Source organism: Schistocerca serialis, chromosome 3 (genome assembly GCF_023864345.2).
Source record: "Schistocerca serialis cubense isolate TAMUIC-IGC-003099 chromosome 3, iqSchSeri2.2, whole genome shotgun sequence".
Taxonomy (NCBI): Eukaryota; Metazoa; Arthropoda; class Insecta; order Orthoptera; family Acrididae; genus Schistocerca; species Schistocerca serialis.
Window position 1 is genome coordinate 80,238,166 of NC_064640.1, and position 26,088 is coordinate 80,264,253.

General features: G+C 49.0%; 1 protein-coding gene across 2 annotated transcripts in view; it reads right to left on the bottom strand.

Annotated features, from left to right (window-relative positions):
- The window catches only part of LOC126469740 (dual serine/threonine and tyrosine protein kinase-like), a 339,571-nt gene that overhangs the window by 250,202 nt on the left and 63,281 nt on the right, over positions 1 to 26,088 (bottom strand). For both annotated transcript variants that reach the window (XM_050096949.1, XM_050096948.1), the window contains 2 exons: positions 14,796 to 15,106; positions 7,048 to 7,236 (listed from right to left, as the gene is read on the bottom strand). In XM_050096949.1, the coding sequence (XP_049952906.1) occupies positions 7,048 to 7,236; positions 14,796 to 15,106 (500 nt within the window). The remainder of the gene's footprint in view (positions 1 to 7,047; positions 7,237 to 14,795; positions 15,107 to 26,088) is intronic.

Genomic DNA, 26,088 nt, shown 5'->3' on the forward strand with positions numbered 1-26,088 from the left:
AAACTATTTGTCGTCCATGTTTCACTTCCATACATGGCTACACTCCATACAAATACTTTCATAAATGACTTCCTGACACTTAAATCTATACTCGATGTTAACAAATGTTTCTTCTTCAGAAACGGCTTTCCTTGCCATTGCCAGTCTACATTTTATATCCTCTCTACTTCGAACATCATCAGTTATTTTGCTCCCCAAATTGCAAAACTCCTTTACTACTTTAAGTGTCTCATTTCCTAATCTAATTCCCTCAGCATCACCCGACTTAATTCGACTACATTCCATTATCCTCGTTTTGCTTTTGTTGATGTTCATCTTATATCCTCCTTTCAAGACACTGTCCATTCCATTCAACTGCTCTTCCAAGTCCTTTGCTGTCTCTGACAGAATTACAATGTCATCGGCGAACCTCAAAGTTTTTATTTCTTCTCCATGGATTTTCATACCTACTCCGAATTTTTCTTTTGTTTCCTTTACTGCTTGCTCAATATACAGATTGAATAACATCAGGGAGAGGCTACAACCCTGTCTCACTCCCTTCCCAACCACTGCTTTCCATTCATGCCCCTCGACTCTTATATCTGGTTTCTGTACAAATTGCAAATAGCCTTTCGCTCCTTGTATTTTACCCCTGCCACCTTCAGAATTTGAAAGAGAGTATTCCAGTCAACATTGTCAAAAGCTTTCTCTAAGTCTACAAATGCTAGAAACGTAGGTTTGCCTTTCCTTAATCTTTCTTCTAAGATAAGTCGTAAGGTCAGTATTGCCTCACGTGTTCCAGTGTTTCTACAGAATCCAAACTGATCTTCCCCGAGGTCGGCTTCTACCAGTTTTTCCATTCGTCTGTAAAGAATTCGCGTTAGTACTTTGCAGCTGTGGCTTATTAAACTGATTGTTCGGTAATTTTCACATCTGTCAACATCTGCTTTCTTTGGGATTGGAATTATTATATTCTTCTTGAAGTCTGAGGGTATTTCGCCTGTTTCATACATCTTGCTCACCAGATGGTAGAGTTTTGTCAGGACTGGCTCTCCCAAGGCCGTCAGTAGTTCCAATGGAATGTTGTCTACTCCCGGGGCCTTGTTTCGACTCAGGTCTTTCAGTGCTCTGTCAAACTCTTCACGCAGTATTGTATCTCCCATTTCATCTTCATCTACATACTCTTCCATTTCCATAATATTGTCCTCAAGTACATCGCCCTTGTATAGACCCTCTATATACTCCTTCCACCTTTCTGCTTTCCCTTCTTTGCTTAGAACTGGGTTTCCATCTGAGCTCTTCATATTCATACAAGTGGTTCTCTTATCTCCAAAGGTCTCTTTAATTTTCCTGTAGGCAGTATCTATCTTACCCCTAGTGAGATAAGCCTCTACATCCTTACATTTGTCCTCTAGCCATCCCTGCTTAGCCATTTTGCACTTCCTGTTGATATCATTTTTGAGACATTTGTATTCCTTTTGGCCTGCTTCATTTACTGCATTTTTATATTTTACCTTTCATCAATTAAATTCAATATTTCTTCTGTTACCTAAGGATTTCTACTAGCCCTCGTCCTTTTACCTACTTGATCCTCTGCTGCCTTCACTACTTCATCCCTCAAAGCTACCCATTCTTCTTCTACTGTATTTCTTTCCCCCATTTCTGTCAATTGTTCCCTTATGCTCTCCCTGAAACTCTGTACAACCTCTGGTTCTTTCAGTTTATCCAGGTCCCATCTCCTTAAATTCCCACCTTTTTGCAGTTTCTTCAGTTTTAATCTACAGGTCATAACCAATAGATTGTGGTCAGAGTCCACATCTGCCCCTGGAAATGTCTTACAATTTAAAACCTGGTTCCTAAATCTCTGTCTTAGCATTATATAATCTATCTGATACCTTTTAGTATCTCCAGGGTTCTTCCATGTATACAACCTTCTTTCATGATTCTTAAACCAAGTGTTAGCTATGATTATGTTGTGCTCTGTGCAAAATTCTACCAGGCGGCTTCCTCTTTCATTTCTTAGCCCCAATCCATATTCACCTACTACGTTTCCTTCTCTCCCTTTTCCTACACTCGAATTCCAGTCACCCATGACTATTAAATTTTCGTCTCCCTTCACTATCTGAATAATTTCTTTTATTTCATCATACATTTCTTCAATTTCTTCATCATCTGCAGAGCTAGTTGGCATATAAACTTGTACTAATGTAGTAGGTGTGGGCTTCGTATCTATCTTGGCCACAATAATGCGTTCACTATGCTGTTTGTAGTAGCTTACTCGCATTCCTATTTTCCTATTCATTATTAAACCTACTCCTGCATTACCCCTATTTGATTTTGTGTTTATAACCCTGTAGTCACCTGACCAGAAGTCTTGTTCCTCCTGGCACCGAACTTCACTAATTCCCACTATATCTAACTTTAACCTCTCCATTTCCCTTTTTAAATCTGTATATAAGAAGGGTAAAACACCAGACCTGCAAAATCACAGACCAATATCCTTAACATGAGTTTGCTACAGCATTCTAGAATATATTCCGAGTTTGAATGCAATAAATTCCCTTTTCTCACATCATGTACTGCAAACTCTGAATGAAGGACAACAGGCAGATTCCATATTCCTACATTTCTGAAATGCATCTGACGTGGTGCCCCACTGCAGACTGTTAACAAAGGTACAAGCATGCAGAATATGTTCAGAGATATGACAGTGACTAAGACTTCTTAAGCAACAGAACCCCGTATGTTGTCCTCAACAGCAAGGCAAGGGTATCGTCAGGAGTGGCCCACGGAAATGTGACAGAAACACTATTATTTTTTATATACATAAATGATCTGACAGACAGGATGGGCAGCAAGCTGATGATGCCGTAGTGTACAGCTGCTGTGTGAAGATGAGTGATTGCACAATGATAAAAAATGACAGACAAAACTTCTAGTTGGTGTGAAGAATGGATGCTGGCTCCAAATGCAAGTTAATGTAGATAAGTAGGGAAAACAAACCCATAATGTTCAGATACAGCATTAGTAGTGTCCTCCTCGAAACAGTTACATGGTTTAAACACCTGGGCATAATGTTGCAAAGCAATATTAAATGGAACAAGCATGTGAGGATTATCATAGAGATGGCAAATGGTCAACTTCAGTTCTTTTGGGGGAATTTTAGGACTATACTGTGACCTATTCTCAAGCACTCTCAAGTGTTTGGGATCCACACCCGGTCAGATTCAAGGATGACATTGAAGCAATTCAGAGACGGGCTGCCAGATTTGTTACCAGAGGGTTTGAACAACATGCAAGTGTTGCGGAGATGCTTTGGAAACTGAAATGGGAATCCCTGGAGGGAAGATGACAATCTTTTTGAGGAACACTACTGCGAAAATTAAGAGAACCCACACTTGAAGCTGACTGCAGAATGATCCTGCTACAGCCAACATACATAATTCATAAGGACAACGAAGATACAATTCGAGAAATTAAGGCTCGTATGGAGGCATATAATGTCAACTCTCTCTCTCTCTCTCTCTCTCTCTCTCTCTCTCTCTCTCTCTCTCTCTCTGAGTGGATCTGGAAAGGAAAAGTCTAGTAGTACATGGTACCCTCTGACATGCACCATACATTTATTATCTCCATCATCCGATTTCTATGTACCTGATGGAATTTACGTCAGACAACTTACTTCAGTCAGTTGACTTAACTCTCTTTAGCAAGAAGCTCTGTCATGCAATCCCTTGTAAAACGCTCACTCAGGACATGACCGGATGTTTAAGGCACACATGCAAAAAAAAATGGCATCTCCCTATTAACTGACACTGTCTGTCTGAAATTTTGCCCAAGTACTGCCCCTGCACAGTGTTTGACCAGCTGAATGCAGCATAGCAAGCCCAGAGCACACTCCCATTTCACCATGTGGGCTCCCAGGCTTGGGCTCGTACCTTCTGCCAGACCTGAGTGGACTTGTTGCGGCATAACAGGCAATAAAGGGTGCCATGGCTTTCCAATATTGCAACCACTAAGGAGTAGTTGTCTGACTATCAAAACCAGCAATGACTATGACAATAACAGAAACATGTATTCTCATATCAGTACCCTGGGAAACTTAGCAGCCACAATGGCCCTGTCCCTTATACACCGGTGTCCCAACTGCAGCACTGTAAGACCCCAGTTTCAATGACAAGGACCTTCAAGGTTCATCAATGAAGAGTGGGGTGTTCATGGAGACAATCTCTGCCATCCACCAGGTTGGAGGGGTTCAGTAACAGCAGATTATTCTGACAATGAGTCAGAAAAAAAAAACCTTCTAGCAATGAAAATGCTCTCTAATCGGCTCTGGGCAGTGCTCCAAACAATGATGTTATACAGACAGGTATTAAATATCTGGCTATAAATGTCAGGACCACAAGAGGACATTCACTTGTGTATGAAGGCAAATGAAATACGACTTTTCTTAAAAATGTAGTTTCTACAGGAGGATGGAAGCTTATGTTCCATCCAGCCACTGTGATAGAGGTTTTCCTAAATTACTAAAGGCAAATATGTGATGGTTCTTCTAAGGTCACAGCCAACCACCAGTTCTCTCCTCAAATAATCAGAAACCTACCAGGGACTTGTCGCATACATGCCATGCAGAATTGCTGCTGTATTGTGTTAACAGCATGGTGGTCATAATATTTTGGTGCATCAGTGTATGTCTGCATATATGACTTATATTTCTCTTTGTATTAGCCGAAAATTAATATTATTCTCAAATGATCCTTGAACAAATAAACTGCTGCTGCTGCTGCTGCTGCTGCTGCTGCTGCTCCTCCTCCTCCTCCTCCTCCTCCTCCTCCTGAACCAGCAACCCTTTTACTTCATAGAGTTTATTCCAAAACCAATATTTTTTGGCGACTAGATCCGAACTGGCTGGTTCATTCTCAAGTCTGTCCGACTGGACCTCCACTGAAAGTGCTGGATTTTAGTGACAACTATCTAAAATTGGCAAAGCATGCATAAAACAGTAATATGTACATAGGCTCACGATACAAGTCAAACTGTGTGGTCATAAGTGCCTACACACAGTCCAATTCCCACACACAGTCCAATTCCCACACACAGTCCAATTCCCACACACAGTCCAATTCCCACACACAGTCCAATTCCCACACACAGTCCAATTCCCACACACAGTCTAATCTAGCCGGCGTCACAAATGATGACGATGCTGCTGCTGCTGCTGCTGCTGATGATGATGATGATGATGATATGAAGAGGACAACACAAACACCCAGTCCCCTGACAAAGAAAATCCCCAACCTGGCTGGGAATCAAACCCGGGACCCCGTGATCCAGAGGCCACTAGACCTGGCACTTCCAGTGCAAGCTCAGTAAGTCAGGCTAGAGACTGAACCAGTCAATTCAAAACAAGCTGCCAAAAAGATATATGATATGGCACAGGCCGCTAACCTGTGATCTTGTTCAGAGCGCGCACTGTAATCGATTATAGTTTGCTGTCCTGGTGCGGGTGGTGCTCCGGTGGCGATTTGCTATGACGTTGCTGGCGTGTGTGTGTGTGTGTGTGTGTGTGTGTGTGTGTGTGTGTGTGTGTGCGGTGGCCGGCGGAAAGTATGATGGTAGTTGGTTTTCTGGGGATTGCACGGAACATGAAGTTCCCTCTGCCTGACCGGCTAGTGACTAGCGCTAAGGTGGTTGTGCCTCGCAATATGAACAGAGTTGTCTGGGGCGGAGGCGACTTGCCACTGTGCTTGCTGTGCTGGCCATGCGGTGGTGATTAATTGGAGTTGGCGTACTTGTTCTTCCTGCCTGTCTGATGTGGAGGTCCGGTGGGGTCCTGTGATACTCTGGCCTGGAGACAACTAGCTGCGTTCATGTATGGTACATTTGGCAGTCAATGTGTTAGGTAAAGTCTGCCTAAGAAGGCTGGTTTTGTACAGTATATACATAGTGAATTACTGATGCTTGGTATATGTGATATGTTCCGTATTTTTTTTTACTGTGTTATTATTAACTTGGTGGAATAGTTGCGTTTGGTGTTGTTAAGGCACTTCTAAGACTGTGGTTTGGCTATTCATGTGCGCTTGGCTTTTACTGTTTTGTTTTAGGAAGCGAGAATTGTTTGAGATTTGTGTGTGTTGGCTTCCGGCACTTATTAATAGCGCCCGAGTTAACGGCGCTGTGGTTATCATGTGCTGTCGGGATGTTATACTGTATTTTTGAATTTTATCTTGTGTTGATATTATCTGTCGTGTGTTACAGAACATAACCAAGGTGCGTAAGTGATGGGCAGTTGTGGGAGGCATGTCGGGGAGCTCTCAGTGGTTTATTTAGGGGACCGTTTCTAGAGGGAAGGCTCAGAAGTGTTGAGAGCTCGCCGGTCTGTGATTGCTTTGGGAGTTGCCCTCGCCCTTTGGTTGTATCAAATTATTATTTGTTATTATATTTATTGATTGTGTGTTGCGTTTCTTTCATTTTATGGTGCCAAGCACCATTATCTTTCTCAAAGTTTTTTTATATAAATCATTTTAAATTGTAATGACAAGTTAACTTATTATTGGATTTTGTCTTTTGGATAAACTCTAAAAGCACTATTGTAAAAGTGTTCTTGATTTTATGGTGGCAAGCCGCCGATATTGTTTTTAAAGATCACTCTTTAACATTTGTTAAGTTTTGTAAGTTATGACTTTGTTGTTATTTAAAAGTGTTTAGTATTGACAATTTAATAAATTGTGTACAGAGTCTGCTGTTTGGATATTATTGGGTGGAACGCATTGGACAGTCATCCTATAGGAATACACATTTCAATAAACTCTTCATGGAGTAACATATCCCTCCAAGCTTCCCCTTAAGGCGAATTGATATTTCCAAACATTGACATTAGGTTAACAGTTTTTACTGCTACTGAAAAAACTTACATCCGAGACACATACTACACTATAAACATTTTTCTTCTTTTTCAAAACTGAGTTAAATTGTCCTTTTTTATGCAAAGTTAACAAAACACAACCAAATATATGTAAGAAAACCAAGTATTAGAAATATATATGCAGAACAAAAGATAGCAGTGCACACCTTCTCATTTAGATGCTCATCACCGATGCAGTAGAAAAATATCTGAAGCCTCTGTGGTAAACATTCATCCAACATTGAGAAAACATTCACTGGAGCAGTTTCACAATCTGGTACCACAATTACCTGGATATTTTCATGAAGTAGTGGGTGACATATTTCAATAACCATCATTGTTTTAAGGCCGTCCACCTAAATAAATAAATAAAAGGCATCAGAAACAAACCCACTATAAAACTTAATATGTAAATGACGAAAGTCCATCTCCTTCACCGAATAGGCAAGTCAACTAACGTGGTTCAGGAAAGGAAAACATATTGAAACCTAAATGAATTTTTCACACTGTAGCAAAGTGTGCATTTGTATGATACTTCGAGGCCGGGGGGAGGGGAGGGGAGGCGAGGCCGGGGGGAGGGGAGGGGAGGCGAGGCCGGGGGGAGGGGAGGGGAGGCGAGGCCGGGGGGAGGGGAGGGGAGGCGAGGCCGGGGGGAGGGGAGGGGAGGCGAGGCCGGGGGGAGGGGAGGGGAGGCGAGGCCGGGGGGAGGGGAGGGGAGGCGGGCCGGGGGGGGGGGGAGGGGAGGCGAGGCCGGGGGGAGGGGAGGGGAGGCGAGGCCGGGGGGAGGGGAGGGGAGGCGAGGCCGGGGGGAGGGGAGGGGAGGCGAGGCCGGGGGGAGGGGAGGGGAGGCGAGGCCGGGGGGAGGGGAGGGGAGGCGAGGCCGGGGGGAGGGGAGGGGAGGCGAGGCCGGGGGGAGGGGAGGGGAGGCGAGGCCGGGGGGAGGGGAGGGGAGGCGAGGCCGGGGGGAGGGGAGGGGAGGCGAGGCGAGGCCGGGGGGAGGGGAGGGGAGGCGAGGCGAGGCCGGGGGGAGGGGAGGGGAGGCGAGGCGAGGCCGGGGGGAGGGGAGGGGAGGCGAGGCGAGGCCGGGGGGAGGGGAGGGGAGGCGAGGCGAGGCCGGGGGGAGGGGAGGGGAGGCGAGGCGAGGCCGGGGGGAGGGGAGGGGAGGCGAGGCGAGGCCGGGGGGAGGGGAGGGGAGGCGAGGCGAGGCCGGGGGGAGGGGAGGGGAGGCGAGGCGAGGCCGGGGGGAGGGGAGGGGAGGCGAGGCGAGGCCGGGGGGAGGGGAGGGGAGGCGAGGCGAGGCCGGGGGGAGGGGAGGGGAGGGGAGGCGAGGCGAGGCCGGGGGGAGGGGAGGGGAGGGGAGGCGAGGCGAGGCCGGGGGGAGGGGAGGGGAGGGGAGGCGAGGCGAGGCCGGGGGGAGGGGAGGGGAGGGGAGGCGAGGCGAGGCCGGGGGGAGGGGAGGGGAGGCGAGGCGAGGCCGGGGGGAGGGGAGGGGAGGGGAGGCGAGGCCGGGGGGAGGGGAGGGGAGGCGAGGCGAGGCCGGGGGGAGGGGAGGGGAGGCGAGGCGAGGCCGGGGGGAGGGGAGGGGAGGCGAGGCGAGGCCGGGGGGAGGGGAGGGGAGGCGAGGCGAGGCCGGGGGGAGGGGAGGGGAGGCGAGGCGAGGCCGGGGGGAGGGGAGGGGAGGCCAGGCCGGGGGGAGGGGAGGGGAGGCCAGGCCGGGGGGAGGGGAGGGGAGGCCAGGCCGGGGGGAGGGGAGGGGAGGCGAGGCCGGGGGGAGGGGAGGGGAGGCGAGGCCGGGGGGAGGGGAGGGGAGGCGAGGCCGGGGGGAGGGGAGGGGAGGCGAGGCCGGGGGAGGGGAGGGGAGGCGAGGCCGGGGGGAGGGGAGGGGAGGGGAGGCGAGGCCGGGGGGAGGGGAGGGGAGGGGAGGCGAGGCCGGGGGGAGGGGAGGGGAGGGGAGGCGAGGCCGGGGGGAGGGGAGGGGAGGGGTGGCGAGGCCGGGGGGAGGGGAGGGGAGGGGAGGCGAGGCCGGGGGGAGGGGAGGGGAGGGGAGGCGAGGCCGGGGGGAGGGGAGGGGAGGGGAGGCGAGGCCGGGGGGAGGGGAGGGGAGGGGAGGCGAGGCCGGGGGGAGGGGAGGGGAGGCGAGGCCGGGGGGAGGGGAGGGGAGGCGAGGCCGGGGGGAGGGGAGGGGAGGCGAGGCCGGGGGGAGGGGAGGGGAGGCGAGGCCGGGGGAGCGGAGGGGAGGCGAGGCCGGGGGAGCGGAGGGGAGGCGAGGCCGGGGGGAGGGGAGGGGAGGGGAGGCGAGGCCGGGGGGAGGGGAGGGGAGGGGAGGCGAGGCCGGGGGGAGGGGAGGGGAGGGGAGGCGAGGCCGGGGGGAGGGGAGGGGAGGGGAGGCGAGGCCGGGGGGAGGGGAGGGGAGGCGAGGCCGGGGGGAGGGGAGGGGAGGCGAGGCCGGGGGGAGGGGAGGGGAGGCGAGGCCGGGGGGAGGGGAGGGGAGGCGAGGCCGGGGGGAGGGGAGGGGAGGGGAGGGGAGGCGAGGCCGGGGGGAGGGGAGGGGAGGGGAGGCGAGGCCGGGTGGAGGGGAGGGGAGGCGAGGCCGGGGGGAGGGGAGGGGAGGCGAGGCCGGGGGGAGGGGAGGGGAGGCGAGGCCGGGGGGAGGGGAGGGGAGGCGAGGCCGGGGGGAGGGGAGGGGAGGCGAGGCCGGGGGGAGGGGAGGGGAGGCGAGGCCGGGGGGAGGGGAGGGGAGGCGAGGCCGGGGGGAGGGGAGGGGAGGCGAGGCCGGGGGGAGGGGAGGGGAGGCGGGGCCGGGGGGAGGGGAGGGGAGGCGGGGCCGGGGGGAGGGGAGGGGAGGCGAGGCCGGGGGAGGGGAGGGGAGGCGAGGCCGGGGGAGGGGAGGGGAGGCGAGGCCGGGGGGAGGGGAGGGGAGGCGAGGCCGGGGGGAGGGGAGGGGAGGCGAGGCCGGGGGGAGGGGAGGGGAGGCGAGGCCGGGGGGAGGGGAGGGGAGGGGAGGCGAGGCCGGGGGGAGGGGAGGGGAGGGGAGGCGAGGCCGTGGGGAGGGGAGGGGAGGGGAGGCGAGGCCGGGGGGAGAGGAGGCGAGGCGAGGCCGGGGGGAGGGGAGGCGAGGCCGGGGGGAGGGGAGGGGAGGGGAGGCGAGGCCGGGGGGAGGGGAGGGGAGGGGAGGCGAGGCCGGGGGGAGGGGAGGGGAGGGGAGGCGAGGCCGGGGGGAGGGGAGGGGAGGGGAGGCGAGGCCGGGGGGAGGGGAGGGGAGGGGAGGCGAGGCCGGGGGGAGGGGAGGGGAGGCGAGGCCGGGGGGAAGGGAGGGGAGGGGAGGGGAGGCCGGGGGGAAGGGAGGGGAGGGGAGGGGAGACCGGGGGGAAGGGAGGGGAGGGGAGGGGAGGGGAGGGGAGACCGGGGGGAGGGGAGGGGAGGGGAGGGGAGGGGAGGGGAGACCGGGGGAGGGGAGACCGGGGGGAGGGGAGGGGAGGGGAGGGGAGGGGAGGTGAGGGGAGGGGAGAGGAGGCGAGACCGGGGGAGGGGAGGGGAGGGGAGGGGAGGGGAGGGGAGACCGGGGGGAGGGGAGGGGAGGGGAGACCGGGGGGAAGACCGGGGGGAAGACCGGGGGGAAGACCGGGGGGAGACCGGGGGGAGGGGAGGGGAGGGGAGACCGGGGGGAGGGGAGGGGAGGGGAGACCGGGGGGGAGACCGGGGGGGAGACCGGGGGGGAGACCGGGGGGAGACCGGGGGGGAGACCGGGGGGGAGACCGGGGGGGAGACCGGGGGGGAGACCGGGGGGGAGACCGGGGGGAGACCGGGGGGGAGACCGGGGGGGAGACCGGGGGGGAGACCGGGGGGGAGACGGGACAAAGAAGGAAGCTGAAAATCATGGCGAACAGATGCAAGGCGGAGTCGAATCAGTAAACCTGGCCGAGGGTGGGAATCAGGTGGGCGACTTCTATGGTCTCGGAACAGGATACAATAGGAAGGACGAGTGGGAGAATAACGAACAGCGATTGCTTAAGAAACCAGAAGCTGGGACCGCCGAACAGAAAGGGGGGAGGGGGGTAATCCCAGCTTCAACCAGGTGACTATCAACAGGGCTAGTAGAGAAGGCACCAGTGGGCAAACGGATACCATGATGGTGGACCAGATGCAGGAGGTGCAGTGTGGAAGGAGCAGCTGAACCACGAACTTGACAACCGCACTGAAGCCTGATAAAGGTGGAGAAGAGTGGAACCTTCCGCACCCCAAGAGGTGTGGGCAAGGAAGCGAAGGACCTTGAGTTTACGGAACCCTCCTATCTGCAGAAGTCTGATATCAGGCAGCCAAGTGAGCTTGTTGCCAATAAGGAGACTTAGGAAACAAAACTGTGGGACCACAGGTAACCATTGTGCATCGAGGTAGAGCTCCAGATTGGGGTGGACCGTAGTACGGTGACAGAAGTGCACCGCCCGCGATTTTGAAGGAGAGAATTGAAACCCGTGTGAGAGGATCCACGCAGAGACACGCCATATAGCATCCTGGAGCTGCAGCTCTGCAGAGGCCATCGAAGAGGAACTAACCCAAATGCAGAAATCATCCACATACAGAGCAGGTGTGACCAAAGAACCAACGGAGGCCAGAAGTCCATCTATAGCAATGAGGATAGTAAGTACAATCAATACGTAACCCTGTGGGATGTCATTCTCCTGAGTATGCGGAGAACAAAAAACAGTAAGATTTTGACTGACAAGGGGTAAACAATAAGACGGAAGCTTCGGCCCGCTATTTCTAGTGAAGGAAAGCAGCCGGATAGGAGGTTGATGCTGCTTCCGTTGCAAAATGGGACACAAGATGTTCTGTGAGAATCAACGGGTCCGTGCAAAGGCCATCCGGGAGGGTAGACTGCCGATGGCGGGGAGAGGGCGGGGAGAGGGCGGGGAGAGGGCGGGGAGAGGGCGGGGAGAGGGCGGGGAGAGGGCGGGGAGAGGGCGGGGAGAGGGCGGGGAGAGGGCGGGGAGAGGGCGGGGAGAGGGCGGGGAGAGGGCGGGGAGAAGGGGGGGAGAGGGCGGGGAGAAGGGGGGGAGAGGGCGGGGAGAAGGGGGGGAGAGGGCGGGGAGAAGGGGGGGAGAGGGCGGGGAGAAGGGGGGGAGAGGGCGGGGAGAAGGGGGGAGAGGGCGGGGAGAAGGGGGGAGATGGCGGGGAGAAGGGGGGAGATGGCGGGGAGAAGGGGGGAGATGGCGGGGAGATGGCGGGGAGATGGCGGGGAGATGGCGGGGAGAAGGGGGGAGATGGCGGGGAGAAGGGGGGAGATGGCGGGGAGAAGGGGGGAGATGGCGGGGAGAAGGGGGGAGAGGGCGGGGAGAAGGGGGGAGAGGGCGGGGAGAAGGGGGGAGAGGGCGGGGAGAAGGGGGGAGAGGGCGGGGAGAAGGGGGGAGAGGGCGGGGAGAAGGGGGGAGAGGGCGGGGAGAAGGGGGGAGAGGGCGGGGAGAAGGGGGGAGAGGGCGGGGAGAAGGGGGGAGAGGGCGGGGAGAAGGGGGGAGAGGGCGGGGAGAAGGGGGGAGAAGGGGGGAGAGGGCGGGGAGAAGGGGGGAGAGGGCGGGGATAAGGGGGGAGAGGGCGGGGATAAGGGGGGAGAGGGCGGGGAGAAGGGGGGAGAGGGCGGGGAGAAGGGGGGAGAGGGCGGGGAGAAGGGGGGAGAGGGCGGGGAGAAGGGGGGAGAGGGCGGGGAGAAGGGGGGAGATGGCGGGGAGAAGGGGGGAGATGGCGGGGAGAAGGGGGGAGATGGCGGGGAGAAGGGGGGAGATGGCGGGGAGAAGGGGGGAGATGGCGGGGAGAAGGGGGGAGATGGCGGGGAGAAGGGGGGAGATGGCGGGGAGAAGGGGGGAGATGGCGGGGAGAAGGGGGGAGATGGCGGGGAGAAGGGGGGAGATGGCGGGGAGAAGGGGGGAGATGGCGGGGAGAAGGGGGGAGATGGCGGGGAGAAGGGGGGAGATGGCGGGGAGAAGGGGGGAGATGGCGGGGAGAAGGGGGGAGATGGCGGGGAGAAGGGGGGAGATGGCGGGGAGAAGGGGGGAGATGGCGGGGAGAAGGGGGGAGATGACGGGGAGAAGGGGGGAGATGGCGGGGAGAAGGGGGGAGATGGCGGGGAGAAGGGGGGAGATGGCGGGGAGAAGGGGGGAGATGGCGGGGAGAAGGGGGGATATGGCGGGGAGAAGGGGGGATATGGCGGGGAGAAGGGGGGAGAGGGCAGCAATTCCCTAAGATAAATGACACTGTCACTAAAAAACTCTCATTTATTTTAAATTATTTAACCCTGGTCCATTCATTAGTAACAATATGTGACAACATACATTATCTTATCGTAAGTATCCAGCACCCATTAGTGGAAATTAATATGGGGAGTGTCTACCCTTCACCTTAGTGATGGCCTAAACTCTGGTAGACACACTTTATTGAGGTGTGTGTGTGTGTGTGTGTGTGTGTGTGTGTGTGGAGGAATAGCATCCCATTCTTACTGAAGAGGGGGAGGAAGGAAAGAAAATTTGCGTTTAATATCCCATTGACATGAGGACATTAGAGACAAGCACAGCTCAGATTGTTTGAAGACTGGGGAAGGAAACTGGCCACAACCTTTCAAAGATACTATCTGTATTTGCATGGAGAAATTTAGGAAAATCACAAAAATCTGAATCAGTATGGGTGGATGCTAAATTGAATTTTCATCCTCCCAAATGTAAGTTGAGTGTGGTAACCATTGAGCCACCCCACTCCACCTGAAGAACCAAAACCAGAGAAGTCAAGGTTCCAAGTAATCCCAAAGATGTTCTACTGGGTTTGGGTCATGGCTCTGGGCAGGCCAGTCCATTTCAGGAATGTTACTGTCCCCAAATCATTGGCTCACAAATGCCACTTTATACCAGGGAGCACTGTCATGCTGGTAATATCATCATCTCTGAACTGTTCCTGTACTGAACACAGTACACAATGCAGTACAAGGTATTCATATCTTTCGGGATTTATCATTTTCACCAGTGCAACACGAGGACCACATCCTAACCATGAAAAGTAGCCCCGTATTGCTACATTACACCCCCACCTTCTACACTTGATGGCAGGTAACATTCTCCAGGCATTTGCCAAACCCACACCCTCCCATGTGATTGCCTCAGAGTATGGCATGATTCATCACTCCAAAGCACTCATTTTCAGTCGTTCAATGTCCAGTAGTACTGTTCTTTACACTACCTCAAGCATCGCTTAAGCACTGACTACAGAAATGTGTGGCTTATGAGGAGCTTCTTGACCATGGTCCTTCATTCTTTTTAACTACTTATAATGAGTCATTGTGTTAACTGGACTGCAGGTAGCACTTAGGAACTCTTAAGTGATTCGGTACACTGTTTTCATATGATTTCCTACAACCACCCTCCGTAATGCTCAACGGACCCTGTGTGTCAGTAGATGAGGTCTGTCTGGTCTTGGTTTAGCTGTGGTTGTTCATGTTTTCGCTTCACTGTCACATCACCAATAGTTGACTTAGGCAGTTTTAGAAAGGTTTAAATGTCCCTGATGGACCAGTTACTCAGGTGACATCCAATGATTAGTCCATGTTTAAAGTCACCAAGGTCTCCTGATTGACTCATTATGCTGTTACTGCTTTTCTACTGACAATACAATACTCCCCCAGCCTCCTTTTATACTGGCAGGTCTGCATCCTATGAGATCTAGTGGTCAATTCTTCATTACATTAGGGTATCTAGATACTCTTGATTAGATAATGTATTAACACCACATCTCACATGTCAATATTTTTTCTCTATTGGATGGATTTAAGTTGTACAGTGCTGGATGTTTCAAAGGGTGATCAAACAGCAGGAAAGCAATAAGGTGACAAGGAAACAATTATGTATGTACACGAAGTCCCCAGATATGGGATGCTTACCTTTTCATTTTCTGGTTTTTTAAAATAGTTTTCAGGTACAGATAACCATCCACTTCTGAGCTCTTGCCTTTCTGCATTATTTGATTCTGGCAATGAAGTTGTGTATGCTCGTTTGCTATGACCATACCGTACCAAAATCCACCTCCATAAGTTGCTGCAGAAAGGCAGGAGAGGTTCACCCAAAAGAGCATTAACAAGCTGCACTTTTGCTTTACAGGTTTGTCCAGTCACAATCAATGCCGGTAGACTTGTCAAGACATGGTCAAGTTCCTTGAGAACAGATGCTGAAAGCATCTGTTTTTTAATATCCTCTGTGACAAAAACAAGTATTATGAAATTAATTTTGATTAAGAAATAAATCACAATATACAGCAGCTTCTTAAGATTTAAAAGCAATCCTAGTACTTTAAACAGAATGTCCCAAATATCTGAAAAACTATAAACCTTTAAAATATAAACACATATTTAATTACTGCAATATTTTCAAGAATAAAGGAAGAATTCATGTATATTTTATTGTTTCTTTTTAATTATTAACAACAGCGCCTAGCGTAAAATGTAAGGTTGTATGATTCTAGTTTTACAGAAATAAAATTACGGACCAACACTGATATGAACAACACTAATTTACATACTAAACCAACACTCACTATTTTTTATTAAAGTATGATACACATTACAGCTTGACTGTTTTTATTTCAAAAAGGTTTCTTCTGTGGGAAAGAAAAAGAACTGTGTCTGAAGAATGAGGTGTGGTAGCAATGACCAGTAATAAAAACGAGCTAAAGTGGGTTCTAGATGGCACAATCATCTTTATTAACAATCTAATATGTGCACAGTTTATTATTTAAACTAATTTACATAATACTACAGTCCATTCATTCATATGCAAACTCAAATATGCCCAACATAAATGATTCAAGGTGATTACGATAAAGAGGTACAAAAAAACCATGCTAGAAATAAATAAACAAACAGCAGTATGGAGCAGAGTCCTAGTGTCAAGTAAGATGACTATCTTTCCAGTCGAGTTAAATAATGTTTCATTAACACCACATGTATCCCCAATCATAGTAATAGGCAATCCATAAATTATCTTTATAGGTCAGGAGTATCCTTTAAATTAATGAGTGCCTTTTTCATATGTATTACTATTCATGGGCCAGGCAAAGTTATAAGATTGCAGCCTGCATTCAGTTCTGAAGTTTAGCATTAAATACACGAATCTGTTTGAGAGAATTCCCATGTAGGGAATGGAAATAAAATCATCCCTTTCTTAAAGTAGTATGACAGAACTACAGGTAACAGCACTTATTTTAGATGACATGTCACCAAAATGCTGTACGCCATGGTCGGGCGGTTCTAGGCGTTTCAGTCCAGAAACGCACGGCTGCTACGGTCGCAGGTTCCAATCCTGCCTCAGGCACGAATGTATGTGATGTCCTTAGGTTAGTTAGGTTTAAGTCGTTCTAAGTCTAGGGGACTGATGACCTCAGAATTTAAGTCCCATAGTGCTTAGAGTCATTTTGAAGCATATTCTCACCAGAATGAGTTTTTCACTCTATAGGTAAGATTAAAACTGTGTGTCAGACAAGGATTCAAGCACAGAATTTTGCCTTTTGTGATAAACGCTCTCACCAACTGAGCTACACAGGGACATAATGGTGCCCATAGATAGCTGTCAGTGACAGTATTGCCTGTGAAAGGCAGTGTTTTGGATTTGAGTCCCAGTGTGGTGGACAATTTTACGTGTGAAGATGCTTAATAACACATTATGTCATTTAAAAACACAAACGGAGCTAATCTCCAAATTTACATACATAATCCTCTTAAAAAGTAGTGTAGATGTTTACTTCAAAACTGCTACACCTTTATTCATGATATTGTCCTTATCAGTTAGACCACAAATGCCTTTATTTCTGTTACAAGTTACAGGAAAAATGCAATCTATACATATCAAATATCACACAAATCATCATCTTTTCTAGCAGTGGGATGTACACCGCCCACACTGAAACATTAGAATAAAAGTGTACATAATGTCCAATAAAAGAGAAAAGAACCAAACTGTTATAGTGGGTATATGTAACTGTGTGACGGATGGGTGTCAAGAGGTGCCATATTAAAACTCGGCGAGAACTTTCCAAACAAAGTATTTGTTTCCACTACAGTGCTCCGTTCATCTCTGTCTGTGTCACAGGGCCCCGCAATGCTGAGGAAGCACCCCAGCGGCCTGTGCAATGCAATGCAGTGTCGTGCCGGCCTTGGCCGGCCCGCTGAGTTCCAATGATGTCAGGATGGCTGTGCCAGCAGCCGACTCAGCAACCACTGTCCACGTTGACTCCGCACTGCTCTACCGGGAGCTGTATGGACCCTGCACCAACCTCAGAGGGTTGAACCAACAACCCACCGTGGACTGGGACGCTGGCGCCCCATCTGTTGCTGCGTGTAGCCCGGCGGTGTGACATGCCCCACCGTCCAGGAGAGCTGCCACACTTAAATGAATCTCGTTAGAAAACAGCACCTATTTGTACTCGGCTGTGCGCCTTTGTTTTGCCAAGTGCATGGCTTCACGTCACGTATGCTTAACACTTAGGTTGGCCAGTGGCCCTCTTCTGCCTGCGACTTGCGCCATGGAAACTGCTGTGTACGCCCTCTCTGGCAGTTCTACACCCCTGTGGCCTCTATTTGCCTTCCCAACTGTTGGTATGTGTAACTTACTGCAATCCGACCTGCACCTGACTGTAACTCGTGCCCCGAGTATCGCACAAAACTGACTTTCCCTATCCTAAATGGTGGTGCCACTACAACTGGTGGTTGACAGAGGCTTGGGTATGAGTTAAGAGTGAACAGTTTTAAAAAGCATCACATAATGATAAAATTTTAATCTAAAATATAGGTGAGGTTCCCACTTAACAAATGTCTCTCACTGGACTATAATGTACACCCTGTTAAAATATGGTGTACAGTAATAGTACAATGAGAGCATCACTTTCCAGGAGGATCCTCTCATTCCCATATGAAGCTACACATAAGTGGACAACAGCCAATTTGGGCACAGGTCACAATGACTTCAACCCATCAGACAGCTCCAGCTCTCACCTGATATACATCTAGAGAGCTGCAAGTTAAGTTTTTTTTGTTTTCTTCATAATCTATTTATTAAATTTTGCGTGCGTTTTTCTATTTAAGAGGTTTAATCTCTCATTTTTGTAGGTGAAAATTCATTCATTCTGTATGGCAGTAGCTGCTCGCTCAACAGCCAGCTAGATAGCTCATTAACGCACCAGATGGTAGTAAGCTGCATATCTAGGATTTTGTCTGCTTTTGTAGTTTACTTCTTCAGTTAGTCTCGCTACGACAGTTAGGATATGTGCAGGAGGAGATGGCTGCAGTTCACGAACAGCTGAATGAGCTTTTGGCTACAGTCAGTCATCTTCACGCTGCTGCGTCGAGGTGTAGTAGTGGCGGAGAATCTGGCACATCACATGGGACACCTCAAGCATTGCTTATTCAGCCCACAGACCCTATTTCCGAGGCACCTCCTAGTGCACCAGATGCGGTGGATCCGTCCTCACAGCATGGCGAATGGCGGGTGGTAACACATTCACATCGCTGAAGGCAGAGGTCTAATATGGAATCTGGTTGCCTGGCCTCACCCTTTCACACTCTAAAGTAAGCATGGGGCCGTTCCCTCAGTAGGGTCTCACCAGGCACACGGGGGGGGGGGGGGGGGGGGGTCATGTTTACTAGTTACCGGTAACTCCAGCATTAGGTAGGCACGTTATGGAGCCCCGTAGGCGCACAGCATTCACAGCTGGAAAGAAGCCAACATTCACTTGGTATATCTGCCAGGAGGCCTCATCGGAGATGAGGAAGCAGCTTTGTCTGTGGTTACTGAGCGTGCAGGGTGCAATCATTTGTAAGCTGTGGCTCACATTGGTATCCCTGATGTCTGTCGCATAGGTTCCGATACCATCCTCAGTTTATACAGACAGCTGGCAGACGTGGTGAAGACTGCTGCCCTAACGCATGGCATGCAAGCAGAGCTCGCAATTTGCAGTATTGTTCTGAGAGCTGATCGGGGTCCTCTCGTTTGGAGCCGAGTGGAGTGTCTCAACCAAATGCTTCGTCGGCTCTGTGACTGACTTGGATGAAGATTTCTAGACCTGCGTTATTGTTCGGAGATTTATAGGACTCCCCTTGATAGGTTACAGGCACGCTACACATAGGAAGGAGCTACTGGAGTAGCAGAGTACTTGTGGAGCTCACATGAGGGTTTTTTAGGCTAGACGATAGTTGAAGTGCTCTAATGAACACTCGCCAGTCTATACACAGTGAGGAAAGACAGGTGGCATTCAGAATATAGACACTTTGTAAAATTTTAAAATTTTATCAGTAAGCCGTCAAAGTATTCATAATAAAGTTCCCAAATTTACTACCCTCCAGGGAAGTTCTCTCTCAAATTATTCTTGGGACTAAAGGCTGGCTGACACCTGAGATGGAAAAGTCTTAGATATTTAGCGAGTAATGGAACATATATCAGAAAGACAGATTATATGCCATAGGAGAGGATGTGCTCATTGCAAATGACAGAAATATTGTCTCTACTGAGGTAGAAGTTGAATGTGACAGTGAAGTTACCTGGTAACGTAACAGGTGTAGGTGAATCCAAGTTAATTGCTGCATGTTTTTACTAGACAACCCACTCCACTGTGACAGTTCTAAAGTAATTCAAGGTAAGTCTATGGTCAGTAGCGCATAAATACCCAGATCACGCAATATTGGTCAGAGGCAACTTTAACCTACAGAGTACAGACTAGGACGACTATGGATTCATACAGGGGGGAGGGGAGAGGGGGAGGGTGGGGCGGAGAGGAGAGGGGAGAGGGGGTGGGGAGGGGAGAGAGGGAGGTGAAGGGCTTCCATATGAACAATCATGTGTAATACTTTTGAACCTGTTTTCTGAAAATGTGTCTTGAGCAGCTAGCTTGATAGCCCACAGGCAATGGGAATTTCTCAGACCTCGTAGCTACAAATAGCTCATAAATCAGTCAATAAGGTCAGGAGAGTGTTTCTGCTTGAAAGAGCAGAAAGGCAGTTGTTAGCACCTCACTTTAGACAGTGAACTGACATCACATAGTTCCAGTAAGACGGATGTAGAGGAATTATGGGCAAAGTTTAAGCAGACTGTAAATCATGGTCTGGAGAGTTATGAGCCTTATAATTGGATAACAGATAGAAATATCCACCGACGTTTAGCAACAAAATTCAGAAGATACTGAGGAAGCAGAGACTGCTGCACTCTCAGTTCACAAGAGAACGCCCAAATGGTGGCATGCATCTGTCAAAAGATCTATGTGCAAAGCATACAAAGACAGAACCATCACATCTTAGCAAAGAATCTGGCACAGAAGCCAAAAACATTTTGGTTCTATGTAAAATTGCTTAGCATATCTAAGGCTTCTTTCTATTTAGTCCCTTACTGAACCAGTGTGGTGTGGTAGTTGAAGATAGCAAAATGAAAGCCAAACTGTTAAATTTTAAGCTCAAGAAATCGTTCACACAGAGTTGTGGAAATATACCAGCGTTTGACCATCGGACAGACTCCTGTATGGACAGCATAGTAATAAGCACCCTGGCATAGAGGAACATCAAAGATCTGGAAACAAATAAGCCACCAGGTCTGGATGGAATCCCAATTTGGTTTCACAAAGAGTACAATAATGAATTGGCCCCTTACCCAGCTGCATTTATTGTGAATCTCTTGCCCAGGACAAAGTCCCAAGTGACAAACAAGCACAGGTGACTTCAGTATATAGCAAGGGTAAAATAACGGACCTATAAACCCCTAACTTCAGTTTGCTTCAGAATCCTTGAACACATTCTCAGTTCAAACATAATAAACTTTCTTCAGACTGGGAAGCTTATGTCCACGAATACGCATGGTTTTAGAATCCATCGCTTGTGTGAAACTCAGCATACCCTTTTCTCACATGATGTACTGAGAACTATGGATGAAGGGCAACAGGCAGATCCCATATTCCTAGATTTCTGGAAAGCATTTGACACGGTGCACTATTGCAGGCTGTTAACGAAGATCCAAGCATATGGAATAAGTTCACAGATAGGTAAGTGGCTTGAAGAATTCTTAAGTAATTGAACCCAATGTGTTGTCCTCAATGGCGAGTATTCATCAGAAACAAGGTATCGCCAGGAGTGACCCAGGGATATGTCATAGGACTGCTGCTGCTCTCTATGTACATAAATGATTTGGTAGACAGGGTGGGCAACAATCTGTTTGTTTGCTGATGATGCCTTGGTGTACAGTAAAGTGTTGAAATTTAGTGACTTTAGGAAGATACAAGACGACTTTGATAAAATTTCCAGTTGGCGTGATGAATGGCAGCTAGCTCTAAATGTGGAAAAATTTAAGTTAATGCCGATGAGTAGGAAGACCAAACCTGTAATGGTCGGATACAGTATTACCGATGTTCTGTTTGACACAATCAAGCCATTTAAATATCTGCACAGAACACTGCAAAGTGATACAAAATGGAAAGATCACTTGAGAACTGTGGTAGGGAAGGTGAATGGTCGACTTCAGTTTACTGGGAGAATTTTAGGAAATAGTGGCTCACCTGTACAGGAGACCACATATAAGATGCTGGTGCGACCTATTCTCAAGTACTGATCGAGTGTTTGGGATCTATACCAGGTCGAATTGAAGAAAGTCATCAAAGCAATTCAGAGGCAGGCTGTTATATTTGTTATTGGTAGGTTTGAACAACACAGAAGTATTAGAGAGATGCTTTGGGAACTCAAATGGGAATCCCTGGATGGAAGGCAACATTCTTTCAAGAAACACTACTGAGAAAATTTAGAGAACCAGCATTTGAAGCTGACTGCCAAACGATTCTACTGCTACCAACATACATTGCACATAAAGACCATGAAGATAAGATATGAGAAATTAGGGCTCATATAGAGACATTTTTCCCTCGCTCTATTTGCGAGTGGAACAGGAAAGGAAATGACTAATAGTGGTACAGGATACCACCAAAACACACCGTATGGTGGCTTGCAGAGTATGTATGTATGATGTATGTACGTATGTAGATGTAGATGACGCTGCAGTCATAAAGCTGGTTTTAACAAATGCAGCTTCTTGTCCTCACTACTATCCACTCCTCTTATCTGAATTATTCTTCAACTTGGCAAAACAATGCTGTTTTGTGGTGAGGGGAAGGGGATTAGCTGTGTAATGGCAGATTGTGTCTCACTACATTCCCCATCGACCTCATCGACTCCAAAATGTGCTTTCTTGTTTCTCTGGATCACAATGTGCCCTAGTGCCAAGTGGAATGATACAAACTTCCATTGGTGAGGTAGCACATTTTTAAATTTTTTTAAGGATACTGAGGGAAGCTGATCAGGCAAGCAATTTCTTTCCCTTATGTCTCAAGGACTCCAGAGCCTTGAGAGTCACATGAAACTCACCAGTAAACACAACAAACTTATTCTTAACACGAACATAAGAGGAATATTTGAAGAAATCAAATGGATAACTCTAATATCTCACCTGAAACTTAGGAACACAACTTGTTTTGAAAAATCAGTGCACAGTGTGTTGATGATTGATTGATTAATTGAGAGAGTATGGGACCAAACGGCAAGGTCATCAGTCCCGCGATTCCAAAGGGGGTTACATAAGAAACAGTCTGCTAAAAGTGAGCGGATTCAGTCAGAGGAGTCAAATTATAAAAGAATGAACATTAACCCCTTAGGTTACAATGTCATGCGAGAGACGTAGCGTGCCGACCTGGCCAAACATCAGCTAGACGTATCAGAGTCGTGGTACGTTTACCGCGCCGAACAAGCGCATATCGTGAGAGAGATGTCGTCGGTCAGCCGCACCAAATGTAAACAAAACGTCTCTGACACATAGCGGAGCTGATCGAGTACAGGCAGCACACACGAAGTGTTCTTCGCAGCATTTGGACCTGCCAACATTACAAAAATACTTTCACAATGTTTCCGTCGTGTAGCAAATGTGTTCACGAGGAAAGGGAGACATGTGGTGGCATAGCCAACAATGATTTTGCAGGATATTTTGACAGCGGCAGTGACAGTGGTAGCGACGCTTTACCTCCTGTACGAAAACGGTGTAAGCGGCTGGTGACTGAAGATGATACTGACGAAGAAGAGCAAACCTACCAGCCACAATCAGTAGTGGATGTGGCAAAAGGAAGACAATCAACCAACAATCTGGACGTATACGGAAATTCCCGGAATAAAGGAAGCAGCTTTACAGCACGTGAGTACAAGCACAAGAGAATTAGACATTTTCTATGTAATATTTAATAGTACACTTTGGGAAAACACCGTAACTGAGACGAATAGATATGCACGATACACACTGAACAATGAACAAAAGAGATGAAAAGTAGACCAAAAGTGGTCTCCTATCAGCTGTAATGAAATAAAAATATACATTGCGCTATGCATAATCATTGCTGAAGTAAGGAAACCATTGATTCAGACGAATTGGTCTAGGAGGGCCATTACAGAAATGCCAATATTTAGAAAGACGATGCCATTCAGGAGATTTCTGCACATAAGTAGATTTCTGCACATAAGTAGATTTCTGCACATAAGTAGATTTCTGCACATAAGTAGATTTCTGCATCTAGCGAATAACAGTTTAGCCAACAACACAGATAAGCTGTGCAAACTAAGGCCAGTCATAGATATGTTCAACCAAAAATTTAAGTAAGTGTACACAATGCAAGAGAATATTGCCATTGCTGAATCATCAATGAAATTTAAGGGGTGCTTAGCCTACAAACAATTTAACCCATCAAAATGAGTGATGCTTGATATTAAAATTTATAAATTGTGAGAGTCAAGTTCAGGATACTGCTATGATTTTAAGATATACACGGGTAGTGACAAATGTGATGCTAGTGGTAGTGCCTCTGAAAGTGTAGTTCTAGAACTATAACAGTCAGTATAACACACAGGGCATAGTCTATATTTAGATAACTGATTTTCATCATCGAAACTTTTCAAAACTCTCCTCACCAATAAAACTAATGTGATTGGAACAGTGCGCTCAAACAGAAAAAATATGCCCACAGACTTCCTGAAGGCAAAGTTAAAGAAGGGAGAATATACAGTGTGGAGTTGTAATGGAATATTGGCACTAAAATGGAAAGATAAACGAGACGTTTACATGCTTTCCACAAAACATTCAGCAGCAGAAATCATTGCCACAGACACACCTCTCCGCATTGCGTCGGGGAAACCGAAATGTGTCGTCGAATGCAATAGAGGCATGATTGGAATTGATCGCCAAGATCAGACGCTCGCATGCTTCCCTGTGACGAGAAAATGTATGAAAGGATACCGCAAGATATTCTTTTACCTATTTGATTTTGCTTTATTTAACACGTACATTTTGTTTTACAAAATACATTGCGGCAAACACCAGAGCTACGCAGAATATAGGATTCACATTGCAGAATCATTGTTGAAAACTACACCTTTACCGGATTATAATCGAAGGGACGATTAGCATCCGGCGACATACCACAAAGACTGTATGCGCTACATTGGGCACATTTTCCCAAACATATTGATCCAACACCATCAAAAGTAAATCCTGCGAGAGCTTGTGTAGTGTGTAGAAAGCGTAAACGATGCACCGAAACAATGTAGGAATGCAAAAAGTGCAGGGTTGCATTACATTTGCCAGATCGTATTGAATGATATCATACAATCGAAGACTATTAAATTCGTGTACATGTCATTGTAAAGATGTTGCATTTGAAAATATGTTTGCCAACATACTAACGTAACGGGTCCCAGAATGTTTTGAACAAAATATTGTACAGTCTTAGATCATTGCACTGTTGTGAATATTATTATTAAGATGTATTTCATCAATGTGTGTTTGCTTATAAAGGGAAATAAAACGTCTGTGAATATATCATTGTGTTTGAGACAATGAATGTTTCGTTTCCAATGGGCAACTAATCGTCATTATTTATGATACCTCTAGAAATGTCACGTTACTGGTATCTCATACACATACTTACAGATCCCGAGGGCGTCTGCATGACTTCGGATGCCACCAGGCATAGTGCACCGCAGCCTTAGCACGTGTAAGCACCGGGAATCGTAAGGCGCATCCGTACCTCACAGCCACTTACGGCTCATGCTAACGGAACTTAAATTGTAAGGCAAAAGGTTAAACACACACAGTATAAGCATAAAAGGTGAGACCAAATCTAAAAACTAGAAAAGAGGGGGGGGGGGGGGGGTGGAAGGGGGGAGGAGGCAGTCATGGGGTCACAGACTGTCAAGACTGCAAAAGGAGTCCCAATCACAACCAACCTGCCTCTGCTCCAAGACGAAAGGAAACTGAGGACCAGGTCTACTATCTGTTAATTGTCCGGTAATATTAAATTTAAGGAAGCAGGAACACTACACTTAGTACAAAGGGTCGAAAGAAGGGGACATGCCACCAATATGTGAGATATCCTCACCGCATTGTAGGGGTGGGTCGCTATGGAGGAGGAAACAATGGGTGAGCTGGGTATGGCCAGTGCGTAAACAACCTGAAACAGTGGACTCCTTCCGAGAGTGGTGGTAAGAAGTGCCCCAAACTGCAGCAGACTCCTTGATTGTGTGGAGTTTATTACTATGAGCAGTAGTGCTCCATAAGGGATTCCACTGTTAAGCAAAGAGAGATTTGACATAGATCTGCATATCCGCAGCTGGAATCGTGAAAGGAAAAGGGGGATGAGTATCCGCTTCTCTAGCCAAATGGTCAGCCAATTCATTCCCTGGGATTCCCACATGACTCGGGACCCAGAGCAAGACGACTGAATAGGTGGCATGCTCAAGGGCAGAGAGAAGGTCATGGATGCAGATACCAAGGGGTGAAGAGAGTAGCATCGATCAATAGCCTGAAGGCTGCTCATGGAGTCGCAATAAATTAAAACACAATGGAGAGAGGCCTGAGAAACAAAGGGGAGGGCCCTGTAAATGGCTAGAAGCTCTGCTGTAAATACAATAAAAGATCCTGGCAACAAATGGTGCTCAAAGCTGGTAGGAGATGTGAAAGCATATCCCACATTATCAGTAGTCTTAGAACCATCAGTGTAAAGGATCGTGGCACCATGGAACTCTGCAAGGATGGAACATACAAGACGCTGGTAAAGCATAGGAGCAACGGAGACCTTGGGACCCTGGAAGAGAGCAGTCCTAATCTGTGGTCTAAGCACCA